The sequence below is a fragment of the Sinocyclocheilus anshuiensis genome, unplaced genomic scaffold (genome assembly GCF_001515605.1).
Source record: "Sinocyclocheilus anshuiensis isolate Anshui unplaced genomic scaffold, SAMN03320099.WGS_v1.1 scaffold1281, whole genome shotgun sequence".
NCBI lineage: Eukaryota > Metazoa > Chordata > Actinopteri > Cypriniformes > Cyprinidae > Sinocyclocheilus > Sinocyclocheilus anshuiensis.
In genome coordinates, this window is record NW_015548261.1 from 687,333 (window position 1) to 706,250 (window position 18,918).

The 18,918-nt window shown below is 38.1% G+C and overlaps 1 protein-coding gene and 1 long non-coding RNA gene across 2 annotated transcripts in view; both read left to right on the plus strand.

The window, feature by feature from the left end:
* The first annotated feature begins 6,785 nt into the window (after positions 1-6,785).
* LOC107655538 (uncharacterized) lies at positions 6,786-8,831 on the plus strand. Its single transcript, XR_001630453.1, has 2 exons — positions 6,786-7,037; positions 8,637-8,831. It is a non-coding gene; the product is annotated as an uncharacterized LOC107655538 (long non-coding RNA).
* A 771-nt stretch (positions 8,832-9,602) lies between these two features.
* cdh8 (cadherin 8) overlaps positions 9,603-18,918 on the plus strand; it is a 91,964-nt gene continuing 82,648 nt past the window's right edge. Inside the window, exon 1 of the mRNA XM_016443057.1 lies at positions 9,603-9,841. Within this exon, the coding sequence (XP_016298543.1) occupies positions 9,605-9,841 (237 nt within the window). The 5' untranslated portion in view covers positions 9,603-9,604. The remainder of the gene's footprint in view (positions 9,842-18,918) is intronic.

Here is an 18,918-nt window from a genome sequence, read left to right on the forward strand (position 1 = left end):
TCTTTGTCCGGAATTGTTTATGTCCCCTCTTTGTGCTTCGTGTGATTCCCTGAAGAGAACGTTAAACCCCTTTGTTTTGTACTCCTGTTCTCCTCGTTCCTCGCTCCGTGCTCTGGTCTCCTCGTTCCTCGCTCCGTGCTCCTCACAGTAGCGACCCGTGACACATACATTTTTACATTACGATTATTGCACTTCCACCAATAAGCACAAATCGATAGAATATGAACTCATACACATGGTTTATTTGACCTCATCCAGTGTACACATTTATTATAGGCTATTTAATATATAACATAATATAAAAGACTTAGATTTGAACTCTCTCTGTCTACATTATGAAAACTGGTAAATTCAAACAAAACAAAAAGAAAAATACTAAAACGGTGAAATTCCAAATAACATTTCCAATAATTCCAAATTGTAACCATGTTTCTCTATTAAAACAACAGCGGCTGAGTAAGTGCATTTATTCAGCCACCACAGTCGCAAACAATATAGTCGAGATCTCATGACAGAACTCAGACTGGCTGAATGATACTTTCATTTAAACTGAACATCTCACATGTAGATTGCTGAACTTCGCTTACTTGTTTGTCGGGTGTTTTCGGATCGTCGTCGGCGCTTTTGTAATGAAGAGCGCATGATTGCCAGATTGCAAAAAATAAAAGTAAAACTATGAAAGCCCCTTTCCGCCACTGAATAAAAAAAATAAAAAGGTAATTGCGACTTTTTATCTCACAATTCTGACTTTTTTTCTCTCGCAATTGCGAGTTTACATCTAGCAATACTGACTTTTTTTTTTCTTCTCAGAATTGCGATATATAAACAGAACAAAAATTTACAGATAATGTACTCATCCCCTTGTCATCCAAGATGTTCATGTCTTTCTTTCTTCAGTCGTAAAGAAATTATGTTTTTTGAGGAAAACATTTCAGGAATGATCTCCATATAATGGACTTCTATAGTGCCCGTGAGTTTGAACTTCCAAAATGCAGTTTCAATGCAGCTTCAAAGGACTCTAAACGATCCCAACCAAAGAAGAAGGGTCTTATCTAGCGAAACGATCGGTCATTTTCTAAAAAAAAAATTCAAATGTATATACTTTTTAAAGGTACCATAGAATGGAAAACTGTATTTACCTTGGCATAGTTGAATAATAACAGTTCTGTACATGAAAATGACATACCGTGAGCCTCAAGCACCATTGTTTCCTCCTTCTTATGTAAATCTCATGCATGCAAAAGACCACTGAAAAATAGTCGAATCAGAACATAACACTGACTTTGACGTTACAGTAGGGATCACTAATAGTTACGCCCCCAACATTTGCATATACCAGCCCATGTTCTAAATTCTGCAGGTATTGTGAAGAAACAAGCGAGGATAATAGCGTAAATAGCACAAAAAAGCGATGTATTTTCTATCGCCCTTCACCTAAACATACCCCTCACAAAAAAACTTTGTGCATTTTTACAATCTCAAAAAAACTCATTTTGCATGATTTATAAGCTTCTGTACCCATGGGGACCTCAATTTAGGTCAATTTTAAGTCCCCATGAGTTAGTGTGTATTCACACTCTAAAAAATGCTGGGTTGTTTCAACCCAACTTTGGGTCAGATATGGACTAACCCAGTTGTTGGGTTAAATTTTTAAATTACAGTTTTAACCCAGTTTTAGTTTTAGTCCATATCTGACCCAAAGGTGTGTTGAAACAACCCAGCATTTTTTAGAGTGCAGGTTTAAGTCCCCACCAGTATAGAAAAACATGTACACACACACAGACACTTTTTTTTACTCTAAGTTGTGCATGCTGAGTGATCATAATGAGCCTCCTCTCATCTCCTCCCAAATGGAGAAGGTGTCAGTCTTAATGAGCGCTATTAAAGGTAACTTGCGCTATTATCACTCCACCTCTTTTATTTATGGCAACCATCAGCGTCTACTTTTAGAAGGCCAGCTCAGAATGGATCTCGTTAAACGGTTTTTCATGTCCAGTTGCTTCCTCTCGTGATGGGAGGTCTTCTACTGTATCCTATTCTAATCATCTTGTACAACTTATTAAGACAGGTAGACGGAGCAGCTTTGCCCCGAGGAGTGCTTCATTCAGCCGCATGGCAGTTTATGAATCTCGGTGCCAAAGAATGAGTTCTTGGCTCTCAGCTAAGTATGAGTGAGGATTGTAGCCCACCAGATGCTCACACTAATTCCATTCATATCATACCTTCTTTCACTGTTCACTGCCAGGATATTAGCATGTGTAAACTGTACGCTTGTACCTGACATGGCTCCATTTATGTGCCTTTGAGTCTAGGAATTATTGAAGGACAATAATTACTGCAATTGGGACATACGCTCAGTAAATGTAAGTGGATGTAAATATATAAATAAGTTAAGTGTAATTAATAGGTGGCCAATATGAAACCCATGATAATCAAATCTGCTGTATTTTTCAATTTGCATGATTAAGATCTTAGTTGTGTTAACGTTGTTCATTTAGTTTCCAGGTTGTTCATTCTCAAAATGTCAACGTATCAAAATTCTGAACACTGCACTTAATTATCTGCAGAGCTTTAAAATCATCAACATAAAAACCAATTAACTTTAATTCGCTACCAATTAAAATTTGACTTTTAGGAGTGTTAATATGCTAATCATGGCACTAAACCTATGCTGGAAACTGTTTACACATCGCAGGCCCCTGAGGACATGAATGGAAGTGTGCTTGTGTGTGTTTATGTGTGCCGGCACAGAAAGATGGGGGAATGATGTGGGAAGTCTTGTCATAAATTTGTAAATCATTATTTATGCATTTGGAGTGAACTTTGACTATTTAATTTGTTTGCTAGATTAGTGAGTGACCTTTGGAATTCTGGTGAGCAGCTGTTATGAGTGGTTGGAGATGGCTGTATGACCACATTTTCCAAAATAACATGGAGATGTGAACAGTCAACATATTGTGGGACTTTTATGACATAAGAAGTGCTTACAGTGCTTGCAATGCTTGCAGTGCACCTTGCAATACAATATTTCTCCGACGTGGTGTTGAGCACAAATTGCTCAACATACCGACTCCATTTAAAATTGTGTTTTGTAGATCATTTCAGCCTATTGCGCTATCTATGTTTGTGTTTGTAAACTCTATAAAAAGGTAAGGAAAGATGATTGGGTAAGAGTCAAAACTACCTATTAACGTAAAACTTTTATAGCATGTTTAGCATTAAAACTGTAAGGTGTGGTCATACTTGAATCGTCATTCTGTATAGGCATTTGAACATGGAAGATCAAAAATCTAATCACATGCGAAGACATTTTTTGTGTGTGTTGTATGTCTGACCTATGTTTTTTTCATGGCTAAAAGACATTTGACCAAAATCACAGATTGTCATAATGATTCATTTTGCATGTTTTAAGTCAAATGTGGCCGTGCCTAAACTGACAGCGATGAAATCTCTGTAATATTTGCATATTGAATTATGATTGGTCTTGCCTTCCTTGCTTAAAATTAACTAAATCCCGCCTTTACACTGCAAAGATACAGTGTTGATTCTTGTGCACAACTGACTGAAAACAAGACATCTGCTTAGTATCATGACAACGACAAAGCAGCTCTGATACAGCAATTTGTTTACATAAAATCATTTTCACAGAACCAAAGCCAATGAAATCTAATCTTACCTTAAACTGGAAGACTAATCTTTCGCTGCTTTGTGCTTTTTGCTGATTTCCTTCAGGAAATGCAAATCTAGTTTTACTCATCCCCTACAGAAGTTAGGATGGAGAAGGAAAGAGGTTGCTTTAGGTTCAGACGGCATAACTTTATTTGTTAATTGTGTCGCAGAGATTCTATTACACTGAATGAACACTCACTTTGCAGGAATGCAGAGTCATCCACCTGAAGCTGTTATTATACAGTTGAGACTGTTCTTTAAAGAATAGTGTCTCTTCCTTGCTTTGGTTGAGGTGAAATCGATAAACACACAGTCCATTATCTTCTTGTCTTGTTGGATTGTGTTTTGAATGGAGAGTCCAACAGTGATGCTCAACCACCAGAGCTGGTTCATGACTGTGTAAAACCCGAGAGTTGCACAACTGAACATTTACTGATGTGCTGTCATTAAATGTTGCACATGCTTAAACATGGGCATCAGACAGTTCTCGGACATAACATGCGTATTAAATATGCATTTCCACGCTATACAGAATGTGTATTTTTTTTTTTTCTGACTAAAACTTGCTTACACAGGGTATACTAACTTACCAAAAATAAAAAAAATAAAAAACAAGTTGACAAAAAGACTGAATCCTAGATTTGGTGATTATATAGCATAATAAGAGATTTTAAAAGCAATTTTTAAAAGGCCGAACATTTTTGACCACAATCACCAAATTAGGTCAAAGATTTTCTGCACATTTATGCACTGAAATGCATTTTTGGCATCTTGGAAGAATGCTATGCATTGCAGGCCATTGTGGCCACAAATGTGCAATTTTGGAAGAAGTATGAGTGCACATATACAATAATACTGAGACATGACAACACTATGAATTATGAGTCACAAGAGATTAGAATTCATCGCAGACACACGTCTTCAATAAGAAAGACAATTGTTTTAGACATAGCCTTACATCTATGTGAAACAGCTGGGAAAATCCCCAAGTAATTGCCTCTCTAAATGATTTGATGTAAATGCAGAGACAAATGAATAAATCACGGCTTGTTTCCTGTTTGTTTGTCGAGGCTGTTGTCGCCATTTGCAAATGACAGGGCTGAGGTGTGTGAAGAAGGGTGCCAGCAGTTCACAGCGCACCAGGCCTGTGATTAATTCCACTGACAATGTAGTAACCAATGATCGATTGAAGAAGCTTGGGCTGTAAAGACTGTTTCCCCTTCACTTGCTTTGCCTTTTTCAGAAGACGTCTGATATTTTGATCACCGGTAAAGGCTCTGTCAGTGGAATTAATCAATGACAGAGAGAAAGAACCACTGGAGAGCAGCTTGACAAACTGCACAGCCGAACCAAAATAGAGTTAAAGAGGATGTTGGGCAGGATGCAAAACGTGAGCAGGTTTATATCTATGATCACTTTCTGAGGTGGCAACCACAAGAGTAAATTATACATATAATATCAGTAAACAAAAATCAGGGATATAAATGACATTGTTAGGACTGCGATTCATAATTGTGAATTTATTGTGCCCACATGACTTGATTTTTCATGTGGGTGAGGATAAAAAAAAAGAAATGAAAGAAAAATGAAAACAGCTCTTTTTAAGCCTTAAAATTGTGGATAAGCGTTATAATCACCATCATCTTTATAAATTAACATTTGAATTTTTGATCAACATTTTGATCAATATCTTGTTTTAACTACTGTACTGTATCTGAGAAGGCTATACTGTGACTAGCTTGCGTTGTATATTCACTTATTATTGATATTATTTTTAATACAGAGGTCTCAATATCGTTGCAGTGGGGCTAATGATTTATTAAACTTCTGTATCTGCAAGGTTTAATCCCAAAGGTTTAACTGACCACAGTCCAGAAAACTCCTGATGTCTGCTTGATGTCTGGCCGCTAGAGGGAGCCAGTGGAGTCGGAGCTTTTCTGTATCTCTACCTTAAGAGTCTTCAATGCATGTGGACAAGAAACGTGTCAAGATAAATCTCATGTGCACTAGTGAATGCTGAAAAGCTGGTGGGTTTATTTCAATGCATTTCCTCATTGAAAATTAGAGTAAATGGGCTGAATGTTTGCAAATGATACTTTGAATTTAAGTCGGAGTTGAAATTGAACATTGGAGCAGTTCACAGCATCAGTTCAAGGTCGTTTGAAGATAGGCTACTAAAATTGTTTATTTATCCAGCGTGACCAGAACATTTAGCTGTACAGTTAGCACAGCTAAAAGCTTTGAATTGTATCCCTCGTCGCCAAATTGAGTCTCTCAGACCAGCTCTAATACTGAAATCATAAGCATATATGTCTGTTCTTTTCATGCAGATGTACATATGTTTCAGCCGCGTTTTCAAACATTTCAGTAATAAAGTTAGAGAAAAGTTAGATTACAAGTTAATATAAGACCTAATGATCGTTGTTGTGCTGGCTTGAGGTAACCATAACAACAGCGCGTACGTGCTTTTTTTTTGGGGGGGGGGCGACGTCGATTAAGCAACACATTTGTGTATTATGGTCATTATGTATACATTTATTATGAATTTGCATGCCATTAATCGATATAGCATACATAAAGTAACCTTTAATTTGCCCCTAATTATTTGCATATAATTATTGTATTATTATTATTATTTATATTTATATATTTACATTTACGTATAAATGTAAATTGTATAGAGGTTAATTCAGGTTAATTGTTTTTTTTTTCTTCTCCAGTCTCACAAGGCAAAAGTGTCCCAATTTACCCGAATTCACCCTAACTTTCACACCTGGCCAAAAAGCAAGTGCCGCTGAGATACTTGCACAGAGGCTTTGCGTCCTAGTCATGTAAAATCCCGTTGCATTCAAATCACGTCGCAGAAGTGCCAAGACGGGACTCACGTATGGATGCTTTGTTAGCAGGAAAAAAATAAAATAAAAATGGAGAAATATTGGAGGTGCGTTGAAAAACACCAAGCACTGACATAAAAGTTCACTATTCCCAGGGTAGGGCGCGGGCATTCATTGCCAGGGCTGAGGACCTGCCTCTTTATCAGCCCAATGAGCGCGGCAGAGGGGAGGCTCTTCCCACCAAACACCTCTCGTCCATCTCTCCTCACTCCTCCACTCAGCGAGCGGGCATGCCGGAGCTCACCGACACCCTGTCAACGCCAAGCCACTAAACTGTACAGATCCTAATTGTTCCCAACCGCATCTGTCAACTTATTCTCCTTATTTTGTTCTTGTCCATATTCAATTGACAGGAAATTGACAGAAAGACAAGTGCCAGCTGTTTTGCGAAACAAGTCAGGTCTTTTTTTCTTCCTTCTCTGATATTTGTTATCTCCCGTGGGTGACATGGAACGGACGTCCGGATGAGATACAGTAAGTACTAAAGACTCATTAACAGGCGCAGGAGGGTTTTACACAGTAATTAATGGTCGTTTGGTTGGAGTCGCATGCATTTTTGCTCGACTGAAATACTGGATGTATGCTGTTTGCGCTACAGGATTTATCCGAGAGCGAGACAGATTGACAGCCTGCAGATCAAACCATACGCGTTGTACTTTCTTTGTTTTGCATATCGTCCAGGAATGTCGTGCGTCGACTATCTGTGTTCAGTTTACACAAGAACGTGGTCTGTGAACGTCTTGGTTAATCAACTTGATCAACTCGCTGTGCCATGTTTTTCCGTGCTCTATATTGCTTCCAGAGTATCCGTGCCTGCTTTTAAGTATCAAAACCTTGCGTTTCTTACTCTTTCTAAAGAGCCAGAAAGCGAGCGTGAATAAGTAAGAGACTTTTTGTGAGGAGCTGTCCACGTATGCTGGTGCTGAAATTCGCTAGTGATTCAAGCATCGACTTTGCTTGCCGAGTCTGTTTATGGTATTATAGTGCAATAAAGGTTTACTGCTCTCTAAAGTTACACTACGGAACGAAGACTAAGATGTGAATGTTTCCACTGTGTGGCTTGCTTACTAATCTACAGGGTAATTAAATACATTTTATGCACAACTTTTTCTGAAAATAAATATATACTGGTCTGTTGTGTGCTGCATTAAAAGACGAAAAGTCTGAATTCCTCTTCACCACCTTTCTGCTGCTTTTTGATGCCTGTAAACATATGAAATAATAGATAACTGAGTTCTCCAGAGAATGCAGAAACCATTTTGGTAAATATTCAGATTTAGTGAAATGCAGCTTATGATTGTTGTATGGTCAACCAGAAAGAAAAAAAAAAAAAAAAAAACTGACCTTGCTGCTTGTATTTGAATTGCAATCAAGTACATGGACAAATTGCAAAAAATTAAAAAATAATAATAAATAAACAATGGTCTCTTTTAGCTTTGCAGAGTGATTTATAATAGGTCAAGCTTATATTTTAGAATATACAAATCCTAAATATATGTATTTTAATCATTCTGCAAACTCTAAATTATACCGTAATATTGTAATATGTCAAGGACATTGAAAGCAGTTGGTTCAGGGAAATGAAATCAGCTCATGAACATGCTGTTCTTCTCTACTCTGTGATTTTCAGGTTTACTGCATTTATAGTCTATGCTGCAGTAATACGTAGAAAATAGTGTTTTATTCCCTTTTTTGGTCCTCAAAATTGCTGTATGTCATCACTTATGACCGTGTCCTTTTTTAGTTCTTGATAGTAACATTTCAAAAAAGTTTTTTTTTTTCTTAAGAATATTGATTCTCATAAGTATCGGTGTTTGCAAGGAATGTGGGCACAACAAACATTGTAATCTGAAACGTAGTTGGCTTGATTGTATAGATCTTAAATATTTTCCAGTTGCTATAGAGAGTAAAAACATATTTTTCTGTGATGTACTATATACTCTTGCAGAAGACAGATGTGCTCTGACTTGTTTTCTGATGTGATATCCACCTGACCTTGAGACTTCACTCCTCAAGCTTATCAGTATATTTACATGCACTTCTAGTAAGTCTGCATTTATCTCTCCCCTCTAGATCTCTTACATTGATGAACCAACTAATGGATGTCACATATCGCCGTGTGTCTCCTTTCTCTGCATTCTGGAGACAGATCAGAGTACATCCGTGACCCTCCTCGCAACATGAACTCGAGCTGGGGGATACGTAGAACAAAAGAGTAACCATTCAGCTGTCCGTCAGCTGGTCTACCCCTAACTTTTGGAGGGGAAGCAAAAAAAAAAAACAGGCAAAGAGAAAATATTACAAAGATGCTCAAACGAGGAGAGGAGATGCAGCGAGATCTATGGACTTCTCTCCTGCTCGTATGGATTACTTGTGTGCCGTACTCTTCCATGGCTCCGTTAAACAATCAGTCACAAAGTTTACAAACGGCATCAGCCACGATCCCGCGAAACCGGCCAAGCGAAGGACAAAGAATCCTCAGTCGTGCCAAGAGAGGATGGGTTTGGAATCAAATGTTTGTGTTGGAGGAGTTCTCTGGACCCGATCCAATTCTGGTTGGCAGGGTGAGTAGTCTAATTGTCGGCTGAATATTAAGCTTACTTATCATGTGGAAACATTAATTCTGCTGCCTCAATGCCTTTTCGTTTGACATTTTGTGAAGGAGCAATAATTGCCGTGAAGAAGAGGGCAAGGTTGGCATCGCTGACACTCGCACTGTTTCCATCTTTAACAGTTCAATTAGGCCGAGGAAAAATACAGCTCTGAATGCTAATTTATGCATGGTGTTGTATTTCACAGGCTCTGGGAAAGTTCTGCAACGAATACTGTAAAGTAATTTTAGCTTCACTGCACTGACTGAGCAATATCCTCACCATCAGTGAGATGGAAAATGCCATCCTTTGTGCATCCAAAATTTGGCAGGGCCTCCACTAATATATAAGTGATAAGTGACATGTGGCATGTGGCCAAGTATGGTGACCCATACTCGGAATTAGTGCTCTGCATTTATCCCATCCAAAGTGCTCAAACGTGGAGAGGAGATGCAGCGAGATCTATGGACTTCTCTCCTGCTCGTATGGATTACTTGTGTGCCGTACTCTTCCATGGCTCCGTTAAACAATCAGTCACAAAGTTTACAAACGGCATCAGCCATGATCCCGCGAAACCGGCCAAGCGAAGGACAAAGAATCCTCAGTCGTGCCAAGAGAGGATGGGTTTGGAATCAAATGTTTGTGTTGGAGGAGTTCTCTGGACCCGATCCAATTCTGGTTGGCAGGGTGAGTAGTCTAATTGTCGGCTGAATATTAAGCTTACTTATCATGTGTAAACATTCATTCTGCTACCTCAATGCCTTTTCGTTTGACATTTTGTGAAGGAGCAATAATTGCCGTGAAGAAGAGGGCAAGGTTGGCATCGCTGACTCTCACACTGTTTCCATCTTTAACAGTTCAATTAGGCCGAGGAAAAATACAGCTCTGAATGCTAATTTATGCATGGTGTTGTATTTCACAGGCTCTGGGAAAGTTCTGCAACGAATATAGTATGAAGGGAAACTCAAAATGAATTTTACAGGTGTAGTGTGCAATATGCCCCATGCATATGTGTTTATGCAGAGGGGTGAGGTGATATGGAGATAATTACGGGATAGGTGAACGACCTGGCACTGGACCTGTGCAGAGAGCTCTGCGTCCTGAGAGGACTATAGTATGAGCAGGCCAAAGCAGCTTGTTCACAGATCACTGCAAGCGTGAACCTCGGTAGCCCAACCTGGCGCTATGCTTGTCCAACTGCTAGCACTTTACCATAGCCAACAAGACATGCTCATTCCTCATGCTTATTTTATTTATTTTTTCTACAGACAAGGTTAAACTTCCTTACTTATTTAGAGTAAATAGTATATTACAACTTTCCTAAACAATACATTTTTTATGAGGTTAATTTTAATAAATCTGTATATTTTTATAAAAAAAATACTGGGCAGCCATTTTTGCTGCGGCTCCCGGGGAGCAATTGGGGGTTCGGTGCCTTGCTCAAGGGCACCTCAGTCGTGGTATTGAAGGTGGGAGAGAGTGCTGTACATTCACTCCCCCCACCTACAATCCCTGCCGGTACGAGACTCGAACCCACAACCTTTGGGTTACGAGTCCGACTCTCTAACAATTAGGCCACGACTTCCCCTAATTAAGGCCTCTCCCTTGAATTTTCCACTGTTTCTGCTTGCCTCCTCCCGTCACTCGGGCATATGAATAAAATATGTGCTCTCATGTGGCCTTACACCTGTGTTTTCCCAATATCGGCGTGACACAAAAAAGTCCTTAAGAGCTGCATCAATTTTTCAAGAGCTGCAATTAAACAGCCTTTGTTGGATTCTGCCGTAGCTTTTGATCAACAGAAATGCATAAACACAAAAAATGAGCTCCCTGTGATGATCTCCAAGGTAGAAGGGCAAAGAAGTACAATGTTTTTAGGCTGACACATTCACAATGCTATAGGGCTCTCTGTGCGTGATGGTGACAGCTGGGAGCGCTCAGACGGTGATGTGCTGTTCTGCTGCTCTCTAATGTGTTGTGCTTTATTTAACATCATGAAGTATTTGTGCCGGGGAGCAGAATGATTGTCTGTAGGAGGACAATGCATGGAGAGTGGAGGTGAATGGGTGGACGTATGGGGTATGGACTGTACTCGGCTTCCTTGTTCCTTGTTGCAGTGAGATAGGAAGCCATGCTGTTGGAAGAGATTGAACACTGCTTCTCTCTCTCGCTCCCTCTCACCCTCTCTTTTGCACCGCCTCACTCCATCACCTAAGATCTGCAGTCCTCCCTCACTCTGTCTCTCTAATTAAAAAATGAATCAAATAAAGTGTGGGAGGTATGTGATTCAAATGGGTCATTCAAATAAGCATGTTTTTTTCTTTTCCTGTCATCTCTGCCAGGCATGTGGTTGTGGGCTGATTATCTAGGAATCTCAGGCCGAGATTACACTCATTTCATCCTTTAGCTTTTATTACGTGCTGGTCTGATGTTTAATTATATACCCGGCTCCTGTCTTGTCAGTGCCCGAACTCCCCTTGAGCACCAGCTGCCAGTCGGAGGAGACGATTAGCATATGTGTAGAAGTGGGCATGGCAGGGCTAAGAGAGACAGCAGAGAGAGAGAGAGAGTGACTGAGGAAGGGATAAGAAGAGTTAGCTACGGTACATGACAGCAGTCGTCTCACGGTTTCACATGGCTTTGTGGTCTCGGTGGTCTCAGTGGTCTGACTCACTAGGTTGGCAACGCAACTCGCCATCACCTGGTTCTGAAACACGGCACAGCTCGTGCTTCTTTAACAAGACTGAGCTTGTTTTAGGTGGTTGTGGAGTTATAGGGGAGGCCAGGGCTAGTTGTCACACGTTTTACTCCAGTGAGTATTTCTAAGGGTAGGTTTCTGTTTAGACAAATGCGATACTGTTCAAAAGTTTGAGATTGGTAAGATTTTTTTTATATTTGTCAAATAATTTTCAAAAGTTTGCAGTAAAAGTGATAATATTGTGAACTTGTATTACAGTAAGTGTTTTCTATATTAATATATTTTAAAATGTATTTTATTCAAGTGATGGCAGAGCTGAATTTTCAGCAGTCATTACTGCATTATTCAGTGTCACATGATACTCCAGAAATCATTCTAATACGCTGATTTTGCTGCTCAAGAAATTCTTCTTCTTCTTCTTCTTCTTCTTCTTATTATTATTATTATTATTATTAATGCTGAAAATAGTTGTGCTGCTTAATATTTTTGTGAATTTTTTTTCACACATTTTTTTCAGGATTCTTTGACAGAAAGTTTAAAATAACAACATTCATTTGATTTTTATTTGGAAATAAGACAACTTAATAACAACTTAGGCTTTACAGCAAAATTAAAAACAAAACAGTTAAGATGTCATAACAAATTCAAAAAGTAATATATTTAGCCATCAAAAAATAATTCACAAAATTTAGAACATTTAAAACTCACGACAACTTGCTCTGAACTCACATGGGGAAAACATATCCTTGTCCTGAGATCAAGAAACCTTTTGTTGCTATTGACTTTAATTATATTGTTGACTCTTGCCATTGTGGTTTTATTTTGTTCACTAGTTTACACAAAATATATTGTAAAAATGTGGTGAATTTTAGTCTGGAGGATTAAATTAGCAAAAATGATCTATTATATTTTCATCTTCTGTTCTAAGAGAGTTTTGAGTTGGTTACTTGAAACCCACATACAAAACAACCGCTAGAATAAAACATATTATGCAATTAGACAATTCAGTAAAAACCTTACTAAGAAACGGCACTGCAACCCTGTCTCTTGTATGATACATTCTCACAAATATTTTGCCATGAGTTTTACATCTATTAGCTTTTACCACAAATAAATGATGTATCCATGAATGGTGTTTGACTTTCCGCCAAAATAACCACACTGTACGTTTTCACTTAACTCTAAATCCATTGCTGGTATATATCCCCAATATGTGTATTGTACATGGGATTTCTAACTAAGTACACTGTAAAAAATGACAGTGAATTTAACGGTAAAAGACTGTAAAAATGCTACAGTAAAAACCTGTTAAATGGTTAACGGTAAATTCCCCTACTATATACGTACTAGTTGTATTCCATTTAGATGCATGATGTTTTTATATAACACTCATAACAGTGAGGAGGCAGAAAAGAACAAATTGTAGTCTTTGCCCAACAAAGAGTAATTTGGATGTGTTTACTTAAAGCATTTTCAGTTTTATTCCAACATGTAAATTAGAATCTAGCTTGCATATGGCTTTGCTCCCCTTCTTTTGGCTGGAGCGTGTTGTGACACCTAATCACAATGGACATCATTCCTCTGTTTTGAGTGCAGATGTACTCTGCACAAATTGATAGCACTTCTTTGTGATGCCCTTTCTTACCATAATGTGCTCTTATCTCTGATGGGATTATGTGTGTTTGTAGCAAAAGGAGAATGGATAATATTTGATTCATATTTAGCAATCCGAGCTAAAGAACAAGATCACTGGGAGTGTCAGTTTGAATAGAAGAGAATGGCATTGATTGTTTATTCACAAAAGAAAATGGAGCCAGACTGTGAATGTTTCCCTGTTTCTTTTATGGAAACATTTTCTTTTTACATTAAGGAATTATGTTTTGCTCAAGCAGACACCAGTTGATTTGACATATGTCTCTTTTATGCTGATGTCCAGTGTACTGTGAAGCTGATTTCAGCTTTAAAGCCAGAATAACTGCTCATTCTATGCTTTTGGAACATATTTATTTAAGGGGGAGGGGAGGAAATGAAAGGGACATTTACTAGCACATATTTGGCCTACATAAAGACATGACTCCATTTTGGGTTTAAACCCATATCATTACCCAGGTGAAAAAGAAATATATTTAAATTGTGCTTTTTCAGACATACTTACTATATTTAAATCATACTATACTAAGTGCATATTAAATGTATTATTTTGAAACAACTTTAAGTATATTCAGTGAATAAATAAAAATTACAATGCAATTTTCTGAAGAAAAAACATACATAAAAAAGACACCTGGGTATCGCGCATTTTTTCATTCAACACAAATTAAGCAATAATGCATCCATGTAAATAAGCGTGCAAGCTCAGTATTATTCTCCAACGCTTCATTAAATGTGAGCCTACAACTTAACCTTGAAATATTCATTATGTTATTATTAATTACATTACAATATTAAATATGAATAAATTTGCTATCAAATATTAATTAGTAGCACTCTGTCATTTTGTAATGAAAGCCAGAGTGGATTAGTTTCACTGAGCACAATGACTGGAGCTGAGAAGGGATATAAATCTAACGTCGGTCGGGCATTAAAGTTACACTGCTCTAATTCCGAAATAAAATAGCCGTTTTACAGTCGAGGGGCATTGTAGAAATGCTGGTGTCTAAAAATGCTTTAGTGGCATTTGGAATTGTGCCCTATAGCTAAGGGGAAAATAAAAATATTGTGACAGTTTGAATGTAAGAAGCAGTGAATCCCTGAAATGGACAATCGATTCATGTTCTCTGTGCTGCCTGTGATGGGATTTGTTGTTAACTGCCACTTTGTTTTTTTTTTGCTACCATGACACATTGCTGGGAATCCACTGAAACTGTCCCAATTATTCTACAGTGGAAGCATTGTGCTTTCAAACGGTGGTGTAACAAAACCTCCTTTCTTTTTCAAGGAGTCAGAGTATCTCTTGCGGAAAACAATATCATGATGGTCATTTCAGATGATTTCTGGACTAAGCTAGGGTTGTTCACTACTAGCACAACCTTTTATATTGCTACCATCGTAATGTATGCACACAAGAAGCAGTTCTGTTGTTCAGTCGCTCCTGGTCACGGTCTGTACTGAATGGTGCGAGTTAGACCACAGAGCAGAACTTGCCCTGTTCAACCTTCTTGACACTTCATGACTTATCTATATTCCTCCCACTGATCCACTCTGGAGAGTTACAGGTCTAACTCTCAGTTGTTTCGCTACGTGTTTTTGTTGCTCTGAAAAACGCTACAGATTCTCACTTTCAGGTAACTAGACCTGCTTAGCAGTCGGCTAGCCTCAGACTGCATGCCTACGAACTGCCCACAGACCGTGCATTAACTTTCTGGTGCATGTTGCATACAAATCTGGAAAGCGCTTTATCAGTCTGGTAAATTCTAACCTGATTGGCTTATTTTACATAACTTGTAAGATCAAGGTCACATGTGCGTGCAAACAAATACATACAGATAATAATCTCTAGATTTGCTTGTTTGAAACTTTGAGAGTTTTGTTTAAGGCAATTAAAATAGATATTCACATGTAAAACTATCCATTCTGGTTTGTTTTCTGATATAGTATAATAAAAAGTCGTGTCCCAAATGAAATACTATGCACTTATACAAAGCACTATGTACTCTACTATCTAGTGCAGTGTTTCCCAACCTTTTTTTAGTCGCGGCACCCTTTGAGGTTATTTCATCATCTGTCTGAGTGTTTAACATTCCACTCTTCATTTGTTTCTGTTAATTAAGTGCACCATCCAGGAATTTGAAGTGCACTTTTTCTTTTAGGAATTTTCAGTGAACACACTTATACCAAAATTAAAAAAATAATAATAATAATAAATAAAAAAATAAAAATAAAAAGTAAAACAAAATAAAATGGAACCTATAATCTCTGGTCATTTTCAATATCCCTTTTCCCACTTTTTCTGCATGTTTTCTGCAGTCATTTGTGAAGGTGTTTTTCTTTTTGTGATATAGACAGCTTTTTCAGAATAAGCTGCTGTATGTTTAGTCAAATGTCTGACTTACTTCCTCTTCCTTTTTTTTTTGGGTGTCACTTTTTGTTATTAAAGAGATAGTTTGCCCAAAAATGAAAACTGTGAAATGTGAAAATCATTTACTCACCCTCGTGTAATTTCATAAAATCAACCGATATGGCTTACTTTCTTCTATGAAACAGAAAATAATATATTTTTAAGAATGATGGTAACCAAACAGTTTTGATTACCATTGACGTGCATTGCATGGACAAAAATTACAAACAAACAAATAAAACTCTTAAAATATCTTATTTTATGTTCCACATTGGAAAGTCACACCGGTTAGAAACAACATGAGGATGTGTAAATAATAACAGGGTTTCCATTTTTTGGTGAACTAGCCCTTTAAGAATGTATTGCATCAATGTTTGTGCTTGCCTGTGAATAGGTCTTCAGCTTTTCTTTTTAATGTACGATTCACATAATTACATACATATGATCCAGTCCTTCAATTCCATCACACTCTTACGGTGCGTCACACAACTTCATAGCTTGTTGCTATCTGACGAAGGGCTTTTTAGCAGATCAAAAGGTTCACCTTCTGATCCCCTCACGGTTTACCCCTGCCAACGCACACTCTGATCTGAGACAGTCTTGTGCATTAATCTGCATTTGCTCAGGTTAGGAGAGGGGAAATGCAGGTTCTAATGGATATCGAGCAGTTGCGTGTGATTGAAGGGCCGGCGAGTGGGCACTAACGAGGGTATTAGTGGACTTATCAGTAACCCAAGTAATGAGATGCTGATGATCACCACTGGCCACTGCATCCATCTGCAGCTCCTGACCTGACCTGTGATTGGGATTGTGCCACTAGTGATGCAGAAGGAGAGATGAATGAACTGAACATTTTTATGGATAGGGCCTTTTAAAGACAGAACAGCAAACAACAATATGATCTAATTAGTAAGTGCAGGTACATTTGCAATTAAATTTAATTATGAATTATTTATAATCAACAAATTGGCAGTCTGTAAAAAGTATGAACAACTTTAGAGAAGCACATATTTTTTTATTTTGGGTCAAAAGAATAGTAAATAAACTCTGCATAAGCATAAATAACTTACAGTAATAGTGTACTGTGTCACTGTACATTTTTCTACTGTTTAAAAGTTTAATGTTTAATGTAAGAAACAAGGCAAATTTCATTAGATCGAATAGTCCATTTGTCTACAGTGTATTGGATTTGGTTGTTCAAACCGGAGAAAGCTTGAACCGGCGGACGAGCCCCCAATTTATGTTACGACCGTCTAGGGCCAGTGGCAACATAAATGAAACGTGCACTCACTCCCAAGATATTATCAAACAAAAAAATAGATTTATTAACAAACTTATAATGAAAATGAGTAACAAAAGGAACAAATTCAGGAGTGGACAAGGCCAAAATAACAAACAAAAATTAACTAATTTTAGTATACCCTTTCAATTCTCTAACCAAAATAAAACATAGGAAAAACAATAAATACAACACAACTTCCCTAACTCCCTTAACCCAAAACATAGAACAAACAATATAAAAGAAATGGCGTCACACTCCCTACTTCCCTTAAACTAAATATTTACAAATACAATTGGAAATCAACTAAAACAAGAGCAAGTTTTTCGCAGTACCCACAATCACAAAGGAACCCCAAGACAAAGCAAAACAAATGGCACGCATTCGGCCTCCTAGAGTGTTTGGGGAGGTCCTTTTCACTGGAACCAGGACAGGACCAATCAGGAGCAGACCAATCAGGATCTCTGCTGGCTTGAGTACAGGCCATGCCTTTTCCTGCACAGACACACTCAGAAATACATACACATAGTTCAAAGGACCCGAGATGTAACATCATTAAGGCTGCATTTATTTGATCAAAATGCACTTGTGTGATTGTTGTTGTGATGCTTAACATTTTTGTGGAAACCATGATACATTTTAAATGTCTTTACTGTCACTTTTTGAAAAATTGAATGCATCTTTAAATAAGAATAAAAAAAATAAAAATCAAAAAGATTTCTTCAGTACTCTTAGATGCTGTCAGTATATCCATATTTTAATTTTCAGTGTCCAAATGTACAAATTTGAAACTTTGTGTACAAATGCCTGCAAATACTAGTTGGATCAGGCTGATAATAATTAGGGGCAACAAGATTGGACAATAATGAAATTAAAATAGACACAAATTCATATTGCTTGCATGAGCTCAACCGCTGTCCCCTGGCTTCAACTTCTGCTCTGTTACTGTTATCAAAATGATTATCATGAAGTGGTGGTGGTAGCACTGCAAGATTATCAATAAGCATCCCAAAGAATCCTCCAGCACAAGTCAGTGCCCCTCTCGTTCTCATAGCCTCGCCATTAAATTCAGCACCCTTTGTTCCTTTCTTTCTATTTCATGCCTCCTATTCAGTGTGCTATTTCACCCAAGAGCTGTGAGTTATGCAGACCTTTAAAGCCATTATATCATTGCTAGGTGAGCACAGTCTGTTGTCTCTCTGTCTGTGTCTGCACAGTGCTGTAATAAAACCCCAGGACTCTGCACAGCATCCAGCCGAGCTGTGGGAGCACATTAACACATCTCGGACCAGCCGGATAGCTTGTCTATAGCTCTGTGTTGTTGTCTTTGTCCCCATTAACAAGGTCTGCCTGTGTGTGTGTGTGTGTGTGTGTGTGTGTGTGTGTGTTTGCATTTGATTGCTACATGTGTGTAGAGAGTCTAAACTTGACAGAAGAGCATTTCTTGAGCTAAGCATATTTCCATTACAACACCAGGGTCAAGGTGCAACCACAATTACAGACAAAATCCCTGCTCCATCTGCCTTTCACCAGGTGCTCTTGAATCATTAAATATGTATACTGCTCAGCATTTAAATAAATAACTGCTGGCATTTCATTTCTCTCTCCGATCGCCATGTCTTACCCCTTGCAGCATCTCTCCTCTCATTTTTTCACACACATTCACACACACACACACACACACACACACACACACACTCACACACACACACACACACACACACACTCAC